Below are 24,655 nucleotides of genomic sequence, written 5' to 3'. Positions count from 1 at the left end.
CGCCCCAGAAGAGATGCAGACTAAACTTCTGGATCAGAAGAATATATGATAATTACTTCCTACAAACAATGGAGATGAAGGTTTGGACATTTTTTAAGACCTGCAGGTAAGACTCTTCAATGTGCATTTCTTACGTTGGAAATGGGCGAACGTCAAGATCAAGAGGAAACTGACGATATGCCTCAGGAGGAAGAGAGAGGGTCCAGTGGCCCAGAGAATAGTAAGATGTGACAGAAGCCAGAAATGCAACGCTGCACAATGAGTTACCTTTCATAATGGATAAAGAAGATGGAAAGCAAGACTTCAGTGAGAACTGAGCAGCATTTACACAGGATACGGCAACACCAACAAAATACATGCTGCTCTGACAAAGTTAACATGCTGGGGAAGCGCGTGGGTCCCAAGAGCACAGTGGCAAAAACAAAGGGGACAGAGGGACTGAAGAGCTCCCTCACCTGACAACCCGACCCCACGCTTCTACCCCTCCAAGTCCACCTCTGCCGGGACTGGGTCTGTTAACTCGGAGGCTTCTTCTAAAGACCATCCCAAAAGCATAAACCAGCGCTCGTGCACGAGCAGCAACGCTGTCAGAAAACATTTCCAAGTGAACACGCTGAAGAAAGTAAGGTTAACGTGCATGCATCCTGCTGACCGTAACAATAACATTTTACTTTATTCTTAAAGATACAATCAGTCATTATTATTAACTGACACCTTACACCTTAAAGAACTAGGTTATGAAGGTGAAGCACATTTGTATGACACTTCACAAAAGAAAGGGCTGCTCACTTCCCCAGTCACTGTGCAAACAACAAGAATGCGTATTCAAGCCCACGGGTTCTGGCGGCCTGAATTATGGCTGAAAGGGCAACGATCACTTATGTAATAACACACACTGTGAGATATACTTCACATAAGGATTCTAAAATAAAGGCATAAACTACTATATAATCGGATGAAATAACTACACAGCATATTTGAGCTAATAAGAAAATATTCTTACCCATCAGAGTCCACATGAACAGTGAGCAAAATGTGGGAAATAACCATGTCAGACATTATCAGACTGTCAGTTTCTTCAGCAATAACTTCATACATCTTTATATCCCTCACAGTTCCTTGAACTGTGGTTTTAGTGACTTAATTACGTATCTGGAGTGCTTGCACTCCAGTAAAAATAAAAATACCAATAATGCAAAAGAATAATAAAAAAGCATCCATTTCAATAATCATTTTTAAAGCATACAATGCACAAATAATAAAGAGAACTTACCAACTCTATCAGGGAGGACTTCGAGCGCAGAAACTCTTTCATCTTTATTAAGTTCTAGTCCATAAACACAGTCAAATCCATCGTATTTTATAAGATACAAAGAAGGATTTACAGGCACCTGGTCCAGAACGGTTCCTTTCCACTGGGTGACAGGGCCACTCCCCTCCTTCCACCCATGCTGAATCCTGCAGCCTACGATGTTCCGCCGGGGCTGGGAAACAGGTTTGCTCGGCCCCACACTGCTCCGATGTTTTCTGCATTCACACATATACACACGTAAGGGATCATCTCAGAAGTACGCACCCCTCGATCCAACGCTACCGCTAGCCAGCATGCTCTCCTACGGGTTATCCCAGGCCCACGCCAGCTAATGGGGCCACACTCCCAGTCCAGGTGCCTCCAGGCGAGCCCTCGGGGTCACCGTGTGTGCACACGGCGTGCTGGCCACAGGGCTCCCCATGCACGCACTGTGGACGGGAAGAGCACCACTGCGGGTGGCAACCTCAGCCCTCATAGTGAGCACGAGCACAGCGTTCTCAGCATTCGCGTTCCCGCTCATGAGTCAATTCACAACGATCCCAGTTAATCATAGAAAGAGAAGGGCTGAGCGCGTGAAATATGTACACATGCACATGAACCCGTTCCTCGTCCAACGGAAATGTGCAAACGTTCCATCTCACCCACTCCAGGGTCCACGCCACAAGCCCCCACCACCTTAATCAGTGAGAAAAAACAAGACATTGAGCTGCTTCCCCCATTCCCCCAGCCAGTAGTCCAGGCCGGCTGGCATCCCCACGTTGTACCTTCGGTTATCTCTAGAAAACACAGAATCTTACACACTTGCATTTGTGACAAATACTTAATGTAATGTAAAAATTATTGCAGCAACACCAAACCACATTCTTCCCGGATCATTAACAACTGAAAAATCTACACACGATGTTTACAAGCAGTACACGTGGGTCTTGGGATCAGGGAAGGAATCCTGGTTCCACCTAGGAGTCTGCACACAAGGGACCGGCTGGGCATGAATACAAGCTGAGGGCCAGGGCCAGGGCCATGCCCTGCCCGCGCTTCCGCGAGAACCTCTGGTGATCAGAAAGCTCTCAGCTGCTGCACCGTGAGGGCAAGTAATTAGCGAGTGGCATACACACAAACTTGAAAAGAAAAACAATTTATTGTTGGCTGTAATATTTAAAGCTACAGAGGTATGTACGTCAAACAGTCGAGTCTGGTAAACCCAGTGGTTCTGTGAGACAAACAGGGTCCAGCAAACCATGGCTGCCCGATGAGGCCAGGTTAGCAGAGGGGACAGGGCCCAGGAGGAAACCGTCTCACATCGGGCTGAAGAAGGGGTCCTGAGGCTTCGTGCAGGGCTGTGAGGACAGCAGAAATCACGGGTCTGCCCCCCGCCCCCCGCAAGGCTCAGGAGGCACCCAGCAAACCCAGCTCCCAACAGGATGGCGCCGCAGGAGACAAAGGAGGTGGGCCTCAGAAGGGATGACGGAGACACCCCACACTGGCCTCACGGGTACAGAGGGGCTCAGAGCTTGGCAGGGAGGACAGCCGTCAGGGGAGCCCCAGCCCTCCTCACACAGAGAGGCCTCACAACGGCACCAGGAGGGAAGCACGTCCAAAGACAATCTGCCCACTGTCAGGCACACAAAAGGGGTCAGGACAGGGAAGGAGAGACAGAAGCACCCAGAAATGAGGACTAAACTGGAGGAACCCGGCCAATAGACACCGTGGGGCACACCTGGGAGAGAGGACAAGGGGACGGCGGGGGCAAAACAGTCACGGAAAGACAGGGACAGACACGAACTCCAGCTTCCGTAAAACAGAAGAACACCAACACAACTCAAGAAAAATTCCCCGAAATAGAAGACGGACATGTGCACAGGCCTCCCTGGGAAAGTGGACCCCCAACCACAGACACTAACATTCTAGTAAAACAAAGGGACTTCAGGGAACAGAGCATCTTGTGGGCACCCGGGCGAAGGGACCACATCACGTGTAGGGAAAAGTGGGAATGTGACAGTGATGCTGGGGCCACCAGACAACAGAGTGGCGGGGTCAGGTCCTCAGGAGGGAAATGTGAGCCGAGGGCTCTCCGCTGACCTCCAAGGCCCAGGAAGAACGTCCTTGCCAGCGCCTCCCAAGGAGTCACGGGAGTTCCTGCAGAGGCTGACTGCAGGCCGGGAGCGCCTCCTCCAAGGGCACACAAACTCAGGGAATGGGAAAGAGGGGCGCGCAGCAAGGCAGAGCTGGACGGAGAGTATTTGAAACCGACAGCCCCTCATTTGACGGGGAGAGGAGAATGAGAGCCGGACTGAGAAATGCGCACAGCAAGGAGCCCCCTGATGCCCCCAGACTCTGCAGCGTGCAGCTCGGTGCAGAGCAGAAGGTCAGCACCGCGCAGCACCGAGTCTGTGCCCTGCAGCTACGAACAATGCTCAACCCCAACGACCGCGAACCTCAGGCCTCTTCACAGACCCTGGAAGCGCGCCGTGTGGGGAAATGGCTGGAATCCTGCTAGCATGGCGTTTCTCCTCCATCAATCCATCACCTACTTCTTGGGACGTCCAGGCAGAAGTCTTAGTGATGCACACTGTGTACGGGGTCAGGCTTTCTGCACAGCAAGGGAGGGGCTGGCTCCCAAACCCCAACGAGGAAGTAATGCAGTCCTGTGCAGCATTTCGGTGATTCACACAAACGCTCCGCCATCGCTACCAAAATTACAGGCCAGCACAGCATCTGTGCCAGTGTCAATGTGGCTGGGCCACAGTACTCGGTACGTGGTCAGTCATTACTCCAGGTGTTTTCTGTGCAGGCACTCTTCTAGAAACTCATGGAAATCGCAGATGGCCACACACAGTGTGGGTGGGCCTCGTCCAATCAGTTGAAGGTCTTAAGAAAAAGTGTTCTCACAGGAAGATGCAATTTTCCCTCGGACTGGAGCTACAACACCAGCTCTTCCCTGGGCTCTAATGGATGTCCGTGCGTGTGCACGCACACCTACACACACACACGCACACAATCACCACCTGTTCTGTCTCCTTGGAGAATACAGACCATAGCCAGAGAAGTTTCTATCCGAGACTCTGAGGCAGGACATCTTCTGTTAACCATGATTCTCAACAAAACCACCCTAAACTTGGCCAGTGACAGCACAGAGGGTCAGCTGGAGACGCAGAGCGGCATGCTCGGCCACACATCCCTCGTACACTCACAAGCGTCGCTGCTGTGGCCCACAGCTGCTCCTGAGGAGGGAGCGGGGCACCGTGCTCCGCCGTGTTTCCCGGCTGTGTCCAGCAGCAGCACAGGCCCCCTCCCTCCCCGGGGTCCCACAAGGGACTCAGAGCTGCTGGGTGGTCCCCTCCAAAGCGGCCCCTGCACCCCTTACCCGGGACACAGCGGTCCTTCCCTCTGTCTTCGCTAAGGGAGCTGGAAGCCCCAAGTCCTGCTGCCGTCCACGGGACGCCTGGGCGGGTCCAGCACCCTGTTGTGCGTCTCTGTGCGGCACTGTGCCGTCACCCGTGTCTCCCTCCGTCTGTGCCCCGCACGTGGTGTAGCTCTGGTCTTATAGAAGCTACCTCTAACCTCTGAAGTGCTGCATTTAGACTTAACGTTCTTCTACTAAAATCCACAATTAATCAAAACCTATGCCTTCTCTTTCCTAGCTCTAGCAAGACCATAAATAAGCAAAAAACTTAGTAAAAGAAGGAAAATTAAAAAAAAAACAAAAACAAAAAAAAACACCTCAGCACATTGTAACCCCACCTGACGCTGCTCAAATTTGGACTGCTCTTCTAAATTGTTATTTTTCCTTTCGTTATTATCTGAGTAACTTTTTTAAAACATTACCTTATTTAGAAACAAACAAGGAAAGATTTGTGTTGCTTCTTGTAACATTTCCATCTCGTGGACATGTCATTTTTCTAAATACACCCTGTGGTGACGCAGACGGGGTTCAGAGAGGAAGCACAGGTTCCTGCAGGCCTCCAGATGCTGTCCTGGTGCCCACGTCCCCAACCACCTTGGTCTACACATCAGCTTCAAGACCCTTCTCCCCTCAGTGCCTGTGTCAGAAAACAGTATTTTCATTGTCTCCCATTTTCCAAGTTACAGATGTCAGGTGCCAATCAATCCTTCTTCATTTTGACTGGTTTTTCAGAGTTGCTTTTAGCATTTTCTTTGTTCCTGCAATCAGAAATGTCACCGGAACTTGTGACTTGTGTTTTTCACCACCCCTCAACTAGCTCTTGACCGATCTAGAGAGAGCTGCACAGAATTATCTCCCATATTATGACTCTTGATCCTACCCCCTCCGCTCCTTTCGTAACAGGAGGGACACAGGGTTCCCAGGTGTGTCCTCCAAAATCCACCTTCCCCAACACTGCTCACCTTCCAGAAGGACTCAGACCAAGTGTTCCTGAATCAGGTAAAATAGATAGGCTTGAATTTCTGCCTATCTACTGAATATCTTACATAGTATCTTTAATTTCTAGAAACTGATGGCTTGATCTTCTCTTCAACGGTGTCTCTTCAATTAACAAGTTTCCCAACATCGGAGGTAATGTTCGCCTCCTTCCCTGGTTCTCTATGAACTCTGCAGTCGGCCTCGTCTGTGTTGGGTGTGGATCCCCGGTTAGCTCTTCCGTCGTGTGTGACACTCTCTCGTGCCATCAGTGCTCCTCAGGTGCCTGCCGTCTGCCAGGGCCACAGCGTCTGTGGTGGGGAGCACGTCCTTGGGCCCCGGCGAGCCCTGACGTCGGGCAGGATCTGACACGCTGCTATGATGCAGGGGGCTGTGGGGCGGCCAGGAGGTGAGTGAGACCTTGGGGAGGGCAGCAGGGGCAGGCAAGCAACTAGGCGAGCTGGCTTCTCTTCGGCTGTAGCCAGTGGTGGTCTCCGACCTGCGTGGATTCCAGAGTCTACTCTGGTGGTCACTCTTTGGACGGCCTCCTTTTCTCCTCAAAGTGGCAGAGAGTTCCTCAGCTCAGCTTAGTATTTACATAAATCTGTCCCAACACACTTTAGGTCTCCCAGAAATTTCTAGTGTTCTGGCCTGCCAATAGGATGAGGTAGGATGAACTTTCCAGCTCAGTAACAAAAACTGCAAATTCTGAGGAGTTGTTTTAATGCAAATTATGGCGAGGTACAATCCTCTCTCTGCTTATGGTACAGACACAGCCCTTCTGGCGCCCGACCCGGCAATCCGCTGTCCCAGGAATTTATCCAAGGTGGCGGACAGAGACCCAACTGCTGCGCTCTGAGCTGCGTCCATGACGGGAGACTGGAGATATAGAGCACGTTTGACATGGGCCTCCGACGCAGCAGCTCGTACTACACAGCTATTCAATCCATGAGAGATGGAGAAAATGTGACATGAAAATCTTACGCACATAATTACCCACAGATAGGGAGAAAAAAGGCTTCTCAAACATTCGGGATAGTACTGGCAGCTGTGAGTAATCCCAGAATGGCACTAGAAATACTTAGGCTGTCCTCCTCTGGGTCCACCTGTGCTTTCAAATCTTCCTACAATGACTTAAAAGCAGTTCATTTTTATGGGCAGATGAAGCACAATTTTTAATTTAATTACTGCTAAATTAATGCAATTAGTATCTTACTTCTGCAGGAAACTATATATAAAAACAGATTTATACATTTTCATGTTTCAATTCCGAACTTCACTTCCAGTGCGTGCGTTTAGTCAGGGGTAATTCTACCTGTGGGGCATCACGTCCCTGGCTCTAAAGGAAGAAGGAAAAGAAGATTCATCAGCAGTCTGGCTGAAAAGGCAGAGGTGACGGAGATCATTCTCCCCGAGGCAGCACCGAAGGCAACCACGAGTACTGAGAGTAACACACCTGTGTTTCAAGTCGAAGTCAAGCTCCCCAACTACCGGGACATGACTCTGCCCAAGGCTCTTGCAGCCACGGCTTACAGAAGAAGAGTGTTCTAAAATGTCTTTATACATGTTAAAATATCAAATATTATTTCATATTAAGAGTGCACAAATATATGTTGTTTGTAACCTGATTTAAGTTCTTCCAACCAGCATCGACCAGGTGACGAAGTCTGGAACTTCCCTGGGTAATGAGTGATACGCTCGTGTATCATATTAGTGTCTTTTATCAGGCAAAACACTGATGATCGCTCAAGCTGGCGAACAGGGCTCAGGACTTACTACATGCTACTCTATTTTTGTGTACATTTTAAATTGCTCATAACTAGAGGGGCGCCTGGGTGGCTCAGTCGGTGAAGCGTCCGCCTTCAGCTCCGGTCATGATCCTGGGTCCTGGGATCGAGTCCCACATCACGGGCTCCCTGCTCAGCGGGGAGCCTGCTTCTCCCTCTCCCTCTGCCTGTGGCTCCCCCTGCTTGTGCTGTCAAATAAATAAAAATTTTTTAAAAAATCTTTAAATTGCTCACAACTAGAAAGGTTAAAAATTATATCCTAAACAAGTTCTTAAATCTTATTTTAATTGCTAATTGGTAATTTAGATAAAAATCAACAAGAGCCGCAATAAAAATAAAAGCTTATTTTCACGAGCTGAAACAGTACGTATAAAAGCAAACTAAGAGGAATGTGTCTGATTCCCGGAAAAGGTCCAGAATCGGGACACACCCTCAGGTCACCTCTGGGTGGTTCAAAGAACAGCACGCAGATGGGACATTATCAACGGAAACAGCTTTTCTAATTTAAAATGAGGGCTTCCTAAACGTGGTGATGTTGACTTAGGTCCTCCCTGGACACATGTGTTTTTTAACGGCTCTCAATCCCTGTATTCTTGGGAATGAGTCTGCAGCGCTCTCCACAACCACTTGCCAGGCCGACACACCGTGCGGCTGCACACAGATGCCCAGAAACTTGGCTCCGGGGAGGCAGCCTGAATTGCAGCCGAGCGCAAGGACAAGGCTGCCCTGAGTCACCATCCAAAGGATTCGAGGGTAAAGTACAGAGACCAGAGGTGAACACCTATGATCACTTTGCTCGCTGCTTATCTCCAGAAGCCATCTCTGACATGACTGGTTTCAGGGACCAGTGAGCTGCTGTGTCTCCTCAACAGCGAGTGGACGGGGGCCGGCCCCTCAGCAGCCGCTCTCACTGCTACACAACCCGCTTAGCTCCCCGACGAGCCTCAGAGGAGCCGCGGGCAGGCGGCCACCCGGAGCACATGCGGACGGCCGCGCCGGCCCCACAGACCGGAGTCCACGATCCCAGACCTTCTAGCCTAAGAGGTTCCCGGGCACTCGGCCCCAGGCACCACCCCTGGGGAGCACGATTCAGAACCAACACTAATTTCTATGCATCCATGTTCCCAACAAGGCGAGCTCGACTGCAGGGGACGTTCTGTACCTCGCTCAACACTTTCAACACTTCAAGTAAGTTCTGAATTGACCATGCTACTTGTTCTGTCAACCAGAAAGGAAATTCTGTGTGGGAAGACCTTCCAGTGTTTACCCAGACTCCCTCCATGTCTGAGACCCACCCCAAACAGCCCCCAGGACCGGAGGATCTTATTTTGGTAGCCAAAAGTTAAAGGGACCACACTTCTTCAATCAAATTTCAACTACTACAACTCTGCTATGAACCAATAAATGCCTGTTACACCCTGTGTATGTTGCTGTATCCATTAATTACTGGCATGCTTTCCTTATTCTCTTTAGTCCTGTCCTAGAAAAGCAGTTCCCTTACTCTGTGTTCCTGCAGATTTCAGCAGAAAATACGGATTAAATCAAAATGGCTTTTTACAAGATGCCCACCAGCAAGAAGAACGAAAAAACTGCTTTTCTGCTACGTGCTGCTTAATAAAGTTCCACAGCAGATACTGCCACTGCTGGCTTAACGGACAAGATAAAAACAACAGGGAGTGGGTCTGTCTTCCACCCAAATCGCTAGGGGTTCTCTCGTTACTCTGTCTACACACTAAGAGCTGTCCACGGAAGCCTCCCAATGCCGAGGGCCTTCCAAAACGCTACCCACTTCACTAGTGTGAAGAGCAGCTCCTCACAAGCTGATTAAGAAGTCGTCTAGGTTTTGATAGCTTTAAGGCAGTGAGCACCAGGCTCCACTGCTCACCCAGCCCGTGTGTTTACCACGGACAGCACCCACTCTGCCGAGGGGAGACTAGAACACGTTCCCCGCGGACACACGGTGTGGTCGCTGCGTGCTCTAGAGTCCTGCCGTCCTATCTGTGAGCCCTCGCTCAGTCACTCCTGCGTGTAGCAGCCCGGGCTAGCTCGTTAGCCTCTGTGCATGGAAGGGCTCAGGGTTCCTCCCTGACAGGGAGGCCACCCAGGGACTCGACGAAGAGGAGGCGGCGTCTCTGTCCTTGTCGCCATCAGTGACTTATGTCTTAACAAATGGAAAAGCCCTCCCTGGAAATATCTCTACTTAGTGTGTAATAGCTCTGGTCCATTCTCTAAATGTGCGTTAGTGGGAAATACACCAAAACCCTGGAAACGGAAATGCATCCACTATTCAAATTAGGGAAGAAAAAGAACCAGATTTCCGTTTGAAAACTGAAACAAAGAACCACTATAGCTAAACTCACCTTAGACGTCCCCCAACTATACCTTCCCTTCAAAAACCACAGCTGACCCTTGAACAAAGCAGGGACTGGGGCGCTGACCCCCCACGCAGTTGAAAATCTGGGTGTCCCTTCTGACTTCCTCAAAATTTAATAGCTTGACCACAAGCCTTACCGATAACCTCAAACAGCCAGCTAACCCCTATTGTGTATGTTACACGTACTCCATACGGCATTCTGACAATCCAGCATGCTGGAGAAAAGAGTGCTATGAACACAATCATAAGGAGGAGAAAATACACGCACAGCGCAGTCCCGTGTTTACGGAAAGAAATGCAGGTCGTGTGGACCCACGCAGCCCAGGCTGTTCACTGAGAGGCATTTCCCAAACCACCTCCTGAGAAGCCAGGACATGCCGGTCACCAACTTGTTCCCAAAATGCAGTGAGGGGCCCTGCTGGCAGGGGGCATGTAAGCTTGTTCCCTTTACTGTAAAAGCAGAAACGAGCCAAGCTGCACAACTTCTGGGTGCCGCGGTGCTCCAACACGGCAGACCCGAGTCCCCGAGTCCTGCCGGTCCCCGCGGGGACGGTGGCTCCGCCAGCACGCACCTCCTGGGTGTGCCTGGGACGCCCTCCAGCAAGCAGAGGCGTCCACACGTGGCGTTCCTGCTCAGCCCCCTGGACTGAGGCGTGGGTCAGGCCTGCATGCCCGACTCGCTCTCCGGAGGGCCACAGTGGAGGCAGGTGAGGCAGAGTGAGGCTCCAGGTCTGCTTTTCCACGTGGTTTCCATAAACATGTCACCTGTGGAGAGGAACCGTCCTGGTCCACATCAGGATTTTTAGGCCCGGTAAGCACGGTGCCAGGCAGATGGAGGAACGTGCCAAGGCGCCCAGCTGAGCCATCCAGCTTCCTGCTTCGCACCAGCTCCTGGGCAGGGGCCGCTCCAGAGGCAGCCAGCAACACCGCCCGTGGTAAACGGAGCAGACCTGTGCATCATGGGTCTTTGTTTCCAACCATCTTCAGAGGTGCACAGAGGTGAGAAGACACAGGCGAGTGGGAGCGACAGCCTCTCCTTTCTTCCCAGCTCCCTCTGCTACAGAGTAACTCCGTCACGGCCCTCTACTTTCAATGGAAATAAGCACTAGGTCAAGCTCCCTGCACGGCAGAGCCCAGGGGTCAGATGCCTTCAGCTGCCACACATATGAACAGCGAAGTTTTAAAGGTAGGTGTTTATTTATTCCTCGTGCTCTGGGGGGAGAAATAACCAGCACCTCAGAGCCAGGAGTTAACAGGTGATCATGCTTCAGAAGAGGCTCGTAAAATCCTTGCACAAACCCAACAATGCCCACAATCCTGAGTCAAGGATGTTCTAGTCCTAGATACCCGGCAATGTGTAAAAATGGATAAAACTGAATGCACATTACATTCTTAAAGCCATTTATCTTAACACAGATTATGGCAAAATCTATTTTGCATGAACTGTTCTGGTCTTGCAAAGTTAACGTGTGCCTTGCTTCTCTTCCCCACTGTAGTTACGTTTCTATCATCACCTAATATTTAACGCTTGTATTTGTTTGGTTACCTTCCACTTGGGCCAAGACATGGTTTACCATTTACGGTAATGCTGTGGTATGATAATGAGGGAGAGACAGTACATGAATGACCAGGTCCCTGGATGTGGCAGAAGCATGAAGGTTAGTAATGGGCAAATCCACGGAATCTGGGAAATGCTTTATCAAACCTCAGGGACACACATACTCACCTTAACGTCACACCTTTCTATTCCAGGTCATTTCTTAAACTACGCATTATAGATATTTACGTTACATGTCCACATGTGCTCTGAAATGGGAGGCATGTGCGCACTGACCACCAACCATTACGAATGGGCATCTCATGCTCTTCAACCCCACAAGGTGGTGGCGGGGGCACTTACGAGCCTCTCAGTAGGAAAAATTTGGAAAGAACGGCTATAACAAGAGGCTTGGGAGGTGCTAGCTGGGGTCAAAGGGTCTCTTCCAGAGTTAACAAGTCTACGATTAAGACTCCAAACAATCAGAACTGGTTCTTTAGAGCGATTTCCGTAGTGTAGCAGCGAGCAGAACCTGGTGGGTACTTGTGAAATCTATTAAATGTAATTCAGTACAAGCACAGTGTTATTCAAGATAGTATCTCAATTTTCTTTTTAAATGTAACTACGTCATACACAAAGATTTAAGAGAGAAAAAGTGACTTCTTTACTCTGGTACCTATAGAATTTAGGATTTATAACCTACTGGTCACTTAAAATACATGGCTTTTTAATTATCTTCCAACATGCATATGTGTTCCCTAAATTACAAGCTTTTCATTTATTTGAAAATGTTATAAAGCAGTGAGCGAGCACCTGTCAGCATGCTAGCCAGGCCCTCAAGCATGAGCGAAGGCCTCTGTCCACAAGGAGCTCCTTGTCCAGCAGCAGATCGGAGACAAGAACCTGCAAGCCAAGAGCGTGCAGCCCTTCCAAGGAGAGAAGCAAGAGGGCTTCACCACGCACCTGCCACCCTCACCACAACGGACGCTTCCGGCCGTCAGTCCAGCCCCTCTGAGCTGGAGGGGAAATCACGGCCCAGAGGCTTTCAGAGGTGGAAGGACAGGCCTAGGCAGCCGCAGGCCAGGCCATGGACAAGGGACACGGCTGCAGGTCTGTACTCAACATGCAGCGAGGCAAGACCTCCCGAACCCGGGGCGGAGGGTGTCACGATGCACCTCAGACCCCACGTCACGTACGGCCACAACCTGCTATCTAAAAGCAAGTTTCAGAGGTGCTTACTTGTGGGAAGTCCTTTTCTTCATCATGCTTGCAGACACACCAGCATGGCCTAAAAGAGAAGTGAATATAAGTCAATAAAAACTGGATAGAAAATACTTCAGAACTTGGAAAAATTAATTTCTGAAAAACTGCTAAATAAAGCATGAATAAAAATAAACCATAAACAGCCAACATGTAGAAAGCCCTTTGTTTATCTAATTTTTAAAAAGGAGATAAAAGGAGTTCTAGGAAGATAAAATGACAGGGACAACAGCTCATCTCCCCAGATCAGTCATAAAAAACCGCCCAAAATCACATGGACAAAAACCAGAAAAGTGACGATCCTGGCCATAAAGTACGACGTTTCAGCAGCTGTGTTCCTGTCCCCAGCAACTAGAACACCGCAGACGTGAGACACCTGGATCCAGGCATCGGAATGACGGGTGGGGCAGGACTATGGCGACCCGGCCCCGACGCAGACTGTGTTCCGAGGGCAACATGTGGACGCCAATAGGAGAAGGGAAACCAGAAGAACCTGGTGGGTGCGCCAGGCTGAGAGCCAGACCAGGGCTGGCAGGACGGGGGCCGGGGGCCCCCAAACATCTGGGGGTGGAAAGGCATGAATGGTGTTCGAAGTCCAGCGAGCCACCTCTTTGAACCTGTGAGGTAAAAACCACATAGAGGTGGCCCCTCAGCAGGAAGGCTGAAGGAGCCCCAGGAACCAAAGCTGCTACAGCCCATCCTGGCGTCTGAGGACCCGAACAAACCCAGAAGGCAGCAACGGGGTCCCGACGTGCCACAGCTCATTCCCAACGCGGAGCGGCAGACTGGACCCCACACCCCCGTGGGCTATAACCAAACAACGTAAATAACAGGCAAAAATGTTAAAAGTGCTGTAATAAATACACTCAAATAGTTAAAGGAAGACACAAACGACACTTAAAAGAAAAAAAATGTGAAGAAAGGACAGGAATGAAACTAGTGGAAAACACAGGATCTGAAATGAATGAAGAAGAACGGGATGTGGTGAACCGCGGACCAGACCCCACAGACACAAAGACCAGTGACGCTGTCCCCAGTGGCGGGGAACAGCGGGGACAGGAACGGTCTTGGTGGCCTGATGCACTGTAAACTGCACCCACAACAGAGAGGACGGTGTGGGAAAGAAGAAACAACTCTGGAAGGAGCAACGGCAGGTAAGTGCACAAGCACATGGCCAGCGAGCTCACCGACGCCAAAGACAACCACACCAGGGCACGTCCTAATCACGTTTCTGAAAACCAGCAACCAATAAAATACTTTTAAAACAGCCGAACAATGGGGCGCCTGGGTGGCTCAGTTGGTTAAGCAACTGCCTTCGGCTCAGGTCATGATCCTGGAGTCCCGGGATCGAGTCCCGCATTGGGCTCCCTGCTCAGCAGGGAGTCTGCTTCTCCCTCTGACCCTCCTCCCTCTCATGCTCTCTCTCTCATTCTCTCTCTCTCAAATAAATAAATAAAATCTTAAAAAAAAAAAAAAAAAAACAGCCGAACAATGAAAGACGCATCAAATGTAGGGAAACAAAGGCAATACTGACTCCAGATTCATTGTCAGAAACCGCGGAGCCAGGACAGAAGACGGTGGGTGAACCCATGCACTCAGCACACATTCAGCCCAACGGAACGGAGAATCCCAGCAAACATAAACACGCCACACACACCAATTCGGAGACAAGACAGAAGGGATGGCACAGTGGCTAACACCACACAAGTTAACTTCAGGGCAAAGTTATCGAGGATCAAGACAACATTTCAAAATGGTAAGAGCCAATGAACCAAACAGTCCCCACATTTAACCCCAGGCCGACTGTGTGGACCTGGTCCCAGAACACTGAAGGACACAAAGCAAAACCGGATGGCGCTGGCAGGAAGAATCACCCACAATCCCGACCTGAACTCCCCTCTCGGTAACTGACGTAACACGCAGGTAGAAAATCGGTACAGACACGGAAGACCCGAACTCCACAAACAGCCAGCACGCACTTTTTCCCAGGTTCACATGAGACGTTCACCCAGACACAGCATCTGCTCCTCAGAACACAAACCCTCCATGTACTTAAAACAACCTGAAATCATAAGAAGTTTGTGCTCTGGCCACATCAGAATTAAACCAGAAATAAATAATATCTGGAAATACCTGTGTTTTTGAAAATTAAACAACAATCTTCTAAAAGTCCACAGTCCAAAGACAAAATCACAATAAAACTTTGATCTTGAAGAAAAAATGGAAACACAATCCGTGGAATGCAGCAAACACAAGTACTTACTACAATGATCAAAATTCACATTGAGCAGCAAAAATAGACAAAAAACCTCCAACCACAAACTTGGTATGGTGGTTCCCCAGGCTGGAGGCTTGCGAGTTATCCAAATTTCTCTCTCCTTGGCCTCACATGAAGGTATGCGATTTAAACACACACTTCCTTACTAGTGTTACACTCACGATGATGAAGTTAAGTGAACAGGAAGAGAGATGGCCGACTGGTCTGCACCAGACGATCCGTCACTGTTCCCAGGTGACAACGCAGGGCCATCCTCGTTCTGCGCAGCCTGCACACAAACATGCAGGTGACTCAGGGACGATGGGAGAACACAGCCTGGAAGGAGAGCAGAGCTCCCTGAAGCACCGTGGAACATGGCGAGGCTTGGGCTGGAAGGATGAGGAGAGACGTGTCCACAGACAGGAAGGACTCGCTCAGGGTCTGCTGGGCCTGCCCCAGGCGTCAGCACGCCCTCCCCTCCCACACGGAGGACACCAGGGCAGGGCAGCTGACTCCGCATCTGGGCTGCTCCATCCCTGCATGCCAGGCAAAGCTCAGGCCCACAAGTCACCACAGGTCCCCCTGGAGTTCACTTCCCCAGCTGGAGGAGGACCCTGGCGGAAACCATCTTCTACTGATCACTCAAGAAACAACCCCTCCGTGGCAGGAGTGCCGTCAGACAAGCAGTGAACTGGTTATGAAATGATCCCAGAGCCACACGGGGATGAAGTGAAAGCACGGGTGTCCACAAGGAAACCAAGGGAACACGGGAACAAGAGGCTACAAAGAGGGAAAGCCAAGAGCTCCTGAAAACCGAACGCCGTGAGCAGAGAGAACGTGCTGTTTGGTGCCACACCTTAACAAGCAAAAAGCTGAACTCGATGAAGAATCAACAACTCTCCTTTGATTGGTCAGAGACGTGAAGTCACAGGGCAAACGGCTGCTCCCCAAACCGGAGACTGACCTGCAGATGCGGACGATCACAGCTCAGCGGGCAGAAGTGTCCGCGGGAAGTAGGGCAGGAAACCCTGAACAGCAACCGCCCAGCGGCTGAGGCCTCAGTGTGGAGAAGGCTAGGACGAAGCCTCCAGCCACCAACTGTGCTGAGGGGACACAGGGCACCAATGCTTTGGCAGGTTTCACCTCCAGGAACGCTGCCAGGTTCTCAGGGAAGATCAGACAAAAATCCCCTCCTGCTTCCAGTAGAGGGAGGGGAAAAGTACCCTTTTAGAAATACAACAAAGTATTCAGTTCTCAACAAGGCCTACCCTCAAGAGCTTAACCTCTGGGGTTTGTCTCAGCCCAGGTGGACTGAGGGAAGAGGAATTCCAAGTGCAGGTGGCGGGCCGTCCGGTCCCACAGAGGGAGGAGGTCAGCCTGCGGCCCAGACTCAGGAGAGCACGAGACCCAATCACAGCCCTACAGGACATGTGCTGCCCCCACGCCCCATCGTCACTTCATGGACGGCTCACAGAGTTCCTTCTACCTGGCATATCATGTCTTAGGCAAAAAATTATACAGCACATTAAAAAGCAAACAACATGATGGTTTGATGAGACAGCAAGTATCCAAACTAGACTCAGATATGACAGGGATGGTGGAATTATCAGACCAAGAATTTTAAGTAACTATCAATAATAAGCTAGGAGTTCTAGTGAAAAAAAGTAGACAACATGTGAGAAAAGATGAGTAATGTAAACAGGTGGAAATGATCAGAAAAAATTAAAAAGACACAGCAGAGATCAAAACACCATAAAGGAAATGAAGAATGTGTCTGGGGGACCCATCATGGAGAAAATGGAATCATGGAAAGTGATTGATTAAAACCACAAAAAAGCAGGGAAAAGTGGAAGAGAAAAAAGGAAGAAAGCACAGGGCAAGGAACAGGAAACAGTAAGAAACCGGCCGACATTAATCCAGCAATCACCAGAGGCCACTGAGGAAGAATCTCTGAGCTTCAGGACATGCCAACAGAAACCTCCAAACCTGAAAAGCAAAGAGAAAAAAGACAAAGACAGGAAAAAATCAGACTATCTAAGGACCGTGGGACAACTACAAAGAAGTAACATGTACAATGGGAATGCCAGGAAGAAAAGAAGGAGACAAAGAAACAGAAGAAGTATTTGAAGCAATAATGACAGACAATTTCCCCAAACTGAAGTTAGACACTAAACCAGAGATTCAGGAAGTCCAGAGAATGCCCAGCAGGATAAATGCCCCCAAACCACATACAAGGACAAAGAACAACTCCTGACAGAGCCAGAGGAAAAACACCTTACGTACAGAGGAACAGAGCAAAAATTACATCCGTCTCCTCAGAAAGCACGCACACAGAGAGCGGACCTGAGATACCTAAAGTGTTGAGAGAAAATTAAAAACCTAGAATTTTGTATTCTGCTATCCTTCAAGAGAGAAGGAGAAGACTTGCTCAAACAAGCAAAAGGTGAGAGAATTCGTTGCCAGGAGACCTGAACTATAACAAATGTGAAAAGAAGTTCTTCAGAGAGAAGAAAAATGATATAGCTGAGACACTCAAATTTACAGAAAGATCATTAGAGATGGAATCGATGAAGATAAAACAAAAACTTCTATTTTTATTATTCTTAATAGAACTGGTAACACTTTTCAGAGTATTAGCAACAACGTATTAGATGACTATAGCTTACTTGTAAGTGAAGTGGATTAGTTATAAATGTGTCCTGCAAACTCTAGGGTAATCTCTTAAAAAAGTAAAAGAACAAGGGCAATGAATAGAAAATAGTAACAAATACAGCAGATATTAATCCAATAATCACTTTAATATCAATGGTCTAAGTACACCAATTAAAATACCAAGACTGTCACAATAAAAAAAAACAAGACCATACTGTACACTGTCCACAAGAAATCCACTTTATTTATTTTTTTTTTTTTACCAGGCTAACCCATCCTCCCACCCCCCTCCTCTCTAGAACTGTTTTTCAGAGTCCATTGTCTCTCACGGTTCATCTACCCCTCCGATTTCCCCCAAAAAATCCACTTTAAAAATACATTTAGACTACAAGTAGAGGGAAGGAAAAAGATATGCCATGCTAATACTGATCAAAAGAAGCGAGAGTAGCTATATTAATTTCAGAGAGATTCCAGAGCAAGGAAAGTCACCAGGGAAAAAGAAATATATTATGATAAAGCAATCAATCCTCTAAGAAGACATAACAATCCTTACTGCGTGTATCTAACAAAAGAACATCAAACTAAGGAAGGCAAAACTGTTGGAACTACAAAGAGAAACTGATGAATCCACTATCACCGGTGGATACTTCAATAACCCCCTATCAGAAATGGTCAGAGAGTCAGTGAGGACACAGTCAGACCCACCACCACCACTACTCAGATGGGTGTAACGGACATCAACAGACCACTTTATCCAACAGCAGCAAACCACACATTCTTTCCAAGTTCCCATGAAGCATTCACCAAGACAACATTCTGGACCATAAAACACACCTTAATACATTTAAAAGAACAGAAATCCTGCAACTGCTCTCAAACCACAATAAAATCAAACTAATTTCAGTAACAGAAAAATAGCTGAAAATCCCCAAATACTCGGAGATTAAACAACACACTTCTAAATACACAGTTGAAAGAAGAAACTGCAAGACAAATTAAAATATGTTTTGAACTAGATAAAAATGAAAATACAATTTACAAAATTTGTGGGATGCAGGAAAAGCAGTGCATAGAAAGAAATTTATAGCACTGAATGCATGTCCTGGAAAAGAGGAAAGATCTAAAATAAAAAATCTAAGCTTCCATCTTAGGAAACTAAAAGACGAAACCATATTAAATGCAAAGTAAGCAAAAGATGTTATAAAGATTGGGGATCCTGGGTGGCTCGGTGGGTTAAGCGTTTGCCTCTGGCTCAGGTCATGATCCCAGGGTCCTGGAATCCAGCCTGTACTCCGTGGGGAGCCTGCTTCTCCCTCTCCCTCTGCCCACTGCTCCCCCTGCTTGACCTCTGTCAAATAAATCTTAAAAAAAAAAAAAAGAAAAGCTGTTATAAAAATTATAACAGGAATCAGTAATATTTTAAACAAGAAATCAATAGCCAAAAATCAATGAAATCAAAAGCTCATTCTCTGAAAAGATCAAAATTGATAAATCTCTAGCCAGGATAACTAACAAGAAAGAGAGAAGACACAAATCACTAACAAGAAATCAAACAGGAGATATCACTACAGACCACATATACAAGATAGATATGAGGAAAACTGATGAAAGACATCAAAGAACAACTATCTAAATGGAGAGATATTCCACGTTCACAAACAGACTCAATATTCTCAAGATGTCAGTTCTTCCCACGAGTGCGCCTGGGTGGCTCAGTTGGTTAAGCATCTGCCTTCAGCTCAGGTCATGATCCCAGAGTCCCAGGATCGAACCCCGCACGGGGCTCCCTGCTCAGCAGAGGGCCTGCTTCTCCCTCTGCCTCTGACCCTCCTCTCCTTGTTCTCTCTCTCTCTCTCGCTCTCACTCATTCTCTCTCAAATACATACATAAAATCTTAAAAAAAAAAGAGAGAGAGAGAGATGTCAGTTCTTCTCAAGTTGATCTATAGATTCAATGCAATCCCAATCCAAATTGTAGCAAATTATTTTGTGGATATCAACGAACCAGTTCTAAAGTTTATAGGGAGAAGCAAAAGATCCACAACAGCCAACACAATATTGAAGGAGGAGAACAAAGCTGGAGAACTGACACTACCTGACTTTAAGACATACCACACAAAGCTACACTCATCAAGACAGCAAAGTACTGGCTAAAGAATGGACAAACAGATCAAATGGAAAGATCCACATATAGTCAGCTGATCTTTGACAAAGGAGCAAAGGCAATACAATGGAGAAAAGATAGTCTTTTTAAATAAGTGGTGCTGGAATAACCAGACATTCACCTGCAAAAAATTAATTTAGACACAGACCTTACATCCTTCACAAAAATTAACTTAAAATGGATCACAGACCTAAATGCAGAGTGCAAACTGTAAAACTCCTAAAAGTTAACACCGGGAAAAATCCAAATGACCTTGGTTATACTGAGGACTTTTTAAGATAATACAACGGCACAATCTATGAAAAAAGTGAATTGATAAGCTAGATTTCATTAAAATTAAAAACTTCTGCTCTGTGAAAGACACTATCAAGAAAACGAGAAGTTGGTGTACGTGCTTGGCTGAGGAGCCAATGGGGCGAAGCTATCATTTGTGGGATTATGACTGAACACCTCTAAGTCAGAATCCTGCCCAAGTAGAACAATACGGCAGCACCAAGGAGCCTCGGTTGGCCTGAGATAACCAGTCCCCCACTGTCCCCACCAGCAGGCCACCAAGCTTAGGGACCAGGGTCTGGTGCAGAGAGCCCCTCGTGCCGGGAAACGGGGCGTGGCTGAATAGGGGGCCACCCCCTCACCAGTCATGCAATGCACGTTTGTGGGGAACCTGGTACTAAACCATTCATAGACAACCTGCTTCTAGGTCAGGGTTTCGTACATAGGAGAGCAGCTCCCTCGCTGCGATCTATTGAAAGTCAGCCCTCGACACAGGGTTTGTAATTCAAAAATAAATACATCAATTTTTTAATAAAGGGAAGACAACCAGAAGAAAATACCTGGAAAACATATCTGATGAAGGACCGTTACCCAAAATATATAAAGAACTCTTAAAATTCAACAAGAAAACCACCTGATTAAACATGGGCCAAAGAGCTTACCAAAGAACAGATAGAGATGGCAAAAAAACATGTATGAAAAAATGCTCTACACATGATGTCATCAGGGAAATGCAAACTAAAAACAATGAAGATACCACTATACATCTAATAGAATAGCCAAAATCCAGCACGCTAAACACGGGAGAGGACATACAGCAACAGGAACTCTCATTCATGGCTGGAGGGGATGCAGACTGGCGCAGCTGCGATGGAAGATAGTTGGGTGGTTTCTTACAAACCATACTCTTACCATATGATCTAGCAATTATGGTCCTTGGTATTTACCCAAAGAAGTTGGAACCAGTCCACACAAAAGCCTGCCCATGGATGTGTATAGCAGCTTTATTCATAATTCCCTAAGCTTGGAAGCAACCAAGACGTCCTTTAGTGGGTGACTGGATAAAGTATGGTACACCCACAAATAGAATATTATTCAGTACTGAAAAGGAACAAGCTATCAAGTCATGGAAAGACATGGAAGAACCTTAAGTGCACACTGCTAAGTGAAAGAAGCCAATCTGAAAAGGCTACATAGAATTCCAACTCTATGACATTCCAAGAAAGGCAAAACTATGGCTACAGTAAAAGGTCAGTAGCTGCTAGGGGTTAGGGGGAGAGAGAAATGAATACCTGAAGACTAGGGGATTCTTAGGAAGTAAAACGACTCTGAATGATACCAGAATGGTGGATTTGAGTGATTATACATTTGTCAAAACCCACAGAATGTACAACACCAAGAGTGAACCTTAAGACATCTCAACAATGGACTCTGGGTAATCACAATGTGTCCCATGTAGGTGCATCAACTGTAACAAATGTACTATCTGGTGGGGGCTGTTGCTAGTATGGGAGGCTGAGGGGGAGGGCACCAGGGGTATACGAGAAGCATACATTCTGCTCATTTTTGCTGTGAACTTAAAACTGCTTTAAGAAAAATAAAGTTCTGGGGCGCCTGGGTGGCTCAGTTGATTAAGCATCTGCCTTCAGCTCAGGTCTGATGTGAGGGTCCTGGGATCGAGTCCCGCATCAGGCTCCACATCGGACTAAGCAGGGAGTCTGCTTCTCCCTCTTACTCTGCCTCTCCCCCTGCTTGTGCTCTCTCTCTCTCAAATGAATAAAGAAAAAAAATCTTTAAGAAAAATAAAGTCCTTTTTTAAAGTCCTTTTTAAAAAAAATAAAGAAGCACTAGATGTATTCTTTCATCATCAACACTGAGCTAGACAACCAGAAAGCAAATACCTGCAAAGTGGAGGTAAAATGACTTTGAACCCAGACTTCCATACCCAGCTAAATTGCCAATTGAGGGTATAGACATTTACCTTCACATATGGGCTCAAAAATTACATCTCCCACAAATATCTGGAAGTTACTAGAGGATATTCTTCAGAAAACGAGAGAGAAAAGATTCATAAATACACAGGATCCAAGAAACCACAGACATAAGCTAGGACTGCAGAGTCCAGCATGACTGCTGTGACGGAGGCTGAGACCCATGTGAATGCAAACAGGCCAGGGACTTAAGGAAAGTCCTCTCCCAGAAGCTGGCACCACACAGTGGCAAGTGTAAGAAATAACTCCTATCACAAAGTAACTCTGACTTTAAAAGAGCTTTGGGGCGCCTGGGTGGCTCAGTGATTAGGCATCTGCCTTCAGCTCAGGTCATGATCCCAGGGTCCTGGGATCGAGCTCCGCATCGGGCTCCCTGCTCCGTGGGAAGCCTGCTTCTCCTTCTCCCACTCCCCCTGCTTGTGTTCCCTCTCTCGCTGTGTCTCTCTGTCAAATAAATAAATAAAATCTTTAAAAACAATTGACTAAAAAAAAAAAGAGCTTCTAAAAGCAGAAGAAAATCAGGGGAGAAAAGAACAGAAAAAGGAAGGCCAAAGAGGTCTTACAGGACGCGATATTCACCTCACACATGAAACTACACTGAGACTCCTTCCTTGCCCATCTGATGACATACTGCAGCAGCAAGACTGGGGGAGAGACACACTAACACACTGCCTGCTGGTAAGAGGGCAAGCTGGTACAAAGCCCACGAATACCTCACAGAATTAAATATGCATTTAAGATGTGATTCAGTTCTCCTTCTAGAAATCCATCCCAATGGCAACACACTGGCAGGACAAAAGGACAAGCCTATTCACTGCAGTCATCATGTCTGATAGAGAAGAGTAGAAACAACCTTAATGTCCAAGTAACTGACCTCTGAACAAATGAGTATCAATACCATTCAGCTGTAAAGAGTGGGAAGGAGGCGCTCCACATACTGCTGAGGAGAGGTCACCAACAAACACTGTTCAGTGGAAAAGTAGCAGAGGAATAGGTAGGTGTGTATATATTCACTGCGCCCTGATGTCAGTTTGTCATTGAAAGTGGGTGGCATCACTCATCTGAGGATCAAAGATTTTCCAGTAGAAAACAGAACAAGATCCTTTACTAGGTACTACATCTATTTGTTGATTGAAATGTGAAAAGAAATAGAGCCATAATTTATAAAATAAACTGTTCTATGACTCACAAAAGTTATTTAAACTGTACTAAACCGAAATGGCTAAGAAAAACTACATTCCCTCAAACTGTTTTAACAGAAGCTCATTCAGAGACGTATGTTCCAAAACACCCATGCTTCCTTCTACTGTACCTCACTTTACTGTGCTCTGCAGATACCACGCTTTTTACTAACTGAAGCACCAAGCAAGTCTATCAGCATCATTTTTCCAACAGCATTTGCTCATTTCGTGTCTCTGTGTCACATTTTGGTAATTCTCACAATATTCCAAACGTTTTCATTATTACAATATTTATTACAATGTTCTGTGACCAGTGCTTGCGACTCACTGAAAGCTCAGATGATGGTGAACATGTTTTAGGAATAAACTTTTTTAATTAAGGTATATACATTGTTTTTTAGACATAATGCTACTGGGGTGACTGGCTGGCTCAGTCGGTAGATCATTTAATTCAATCTCAGGGCTGTGAGTTCAAGCCCCACGTTGGGCATGGAGCTTACTTTAAAAAAAAAAAAAAAAAGGGAGGGGGTGCCTGGATCGCTGAGTCAGTTGAGCATCTGAGTCTTGGTTTCAGCTCAGGTCATGATCTCACGGTGGTGGGATCAAGCCCCGTGTCGGGCTCCATGCTCAGTGGGGAGTATGCTTGAGATTCTCCCTCTCTCTCTGTCTGTCTCCCTCCCCCCACTCATGCACTCTCTCTCTCTCTAAAATGGATAAATAAATCTTTAAAAAAATAGACATAAACTACTGCACACAGTAGGTAGACTGCAACAGAGTTTAAACATAACTCTTATACACACAGGGAAACCAAGAAATTCATCTGACTCATTTCACTGCAATATTTGCATTATTGTGCTGGTCTAGAACCAAACCTACAACAGCTCCCAGACATGCCTTTTACCAGCTGTTAATTTCAGTGGGCTCAGATTTTCCAAAGATAAAGACCCTGTCTGTTCCAGCGCCTCCTTTAGATTCAGAATCCTCACCAATCTCGTCCACACCACACTCAGTGCCTCCAACCCTACCAACTCACTCATTCTTCCCTGTGAACAGCTCTGCCTCTTGTGAAATCTCCCTGGGAGGCCATCAAGAGCACTCTGTCCCTGCCGCTGAGCAAATCTGACAAGCCCAGTTTTGTGTGACCAGAAGTGGCCTCTGGTGGGGAGGCTTCAACAGACATAAAGCTACGGGACTGTAAGGGAGAAATCAGGAATTCTGAGGGTTAATATTCTCCTCCTAAAGGTAGGAAATCTGAAAACCCATCTTTAGAGAAAACACCCAAAAATACTGACCCTTGGAGGCCTCAATCATGTAACTAAAGTCCACCAGGCGCCACTTACACATGCAGCTTCCAACCAACTCCTCTGTGCATCGCTGGGGGATCCACCTCAGATCTGAGGAAATGTGAAGAAAACCTCTCCTCGGTGCCCCTGGAAGATCCACCTCGGATCTCAGGAAATGTGAAAACCTCTCCTCTGTGCCCCTCTGGA

General features: G+C 47.3%; 1 protein-coding gene across 2 annotated transcripts in view; it reads right to left on the bottom strand.

The window, feature by feature from the left end:
- Positions 1-24,655, bottom strand: part of SPIN1 (spindlin 1) — a 75,301-nt gene that overhangs the window by 9,775 nt on the left and 40,871 nt on the right. For both annotated transcript variants that reach the window (XM_032427678.1, XM_032427677.1), the window contains exons 3-4: positions 12,628-12,676; positions 1,274-1,527 (exon numbers count right to left, since the gene is read on the bottom strand). In XM_032427678.1, the coding sequence (XP_032283569.1) occupies positions 1,274-1,527; positions 12,628-12,676 (303 nt within the window). The remainder of the gene's footprint in view (positions 1-1,273; positions 1,528-12,627; positions 12,677-24,655) is intronic.

This window comes from Phoca vitulina, unplaced genomic scaffold, assembly GCF_004348235.1.
Source record: "Phoca vitulina isolate PV1807 unplaced genomic scaffold, GSC_HSeal_1.0 scaffold37, whole genome shotgun sequence".
In the NCBI taxonomy this organism is placed as follows: Eukaryota; Metazoa; Chordata; class Mammalia; order Carnivora; family Phocidae; genus Phoca; species Phoca vitulina.
Note: the sequence above shows the minus strand (reverse complement) of the source record. Positions and strands in the feature narration are given on the sequence as shown.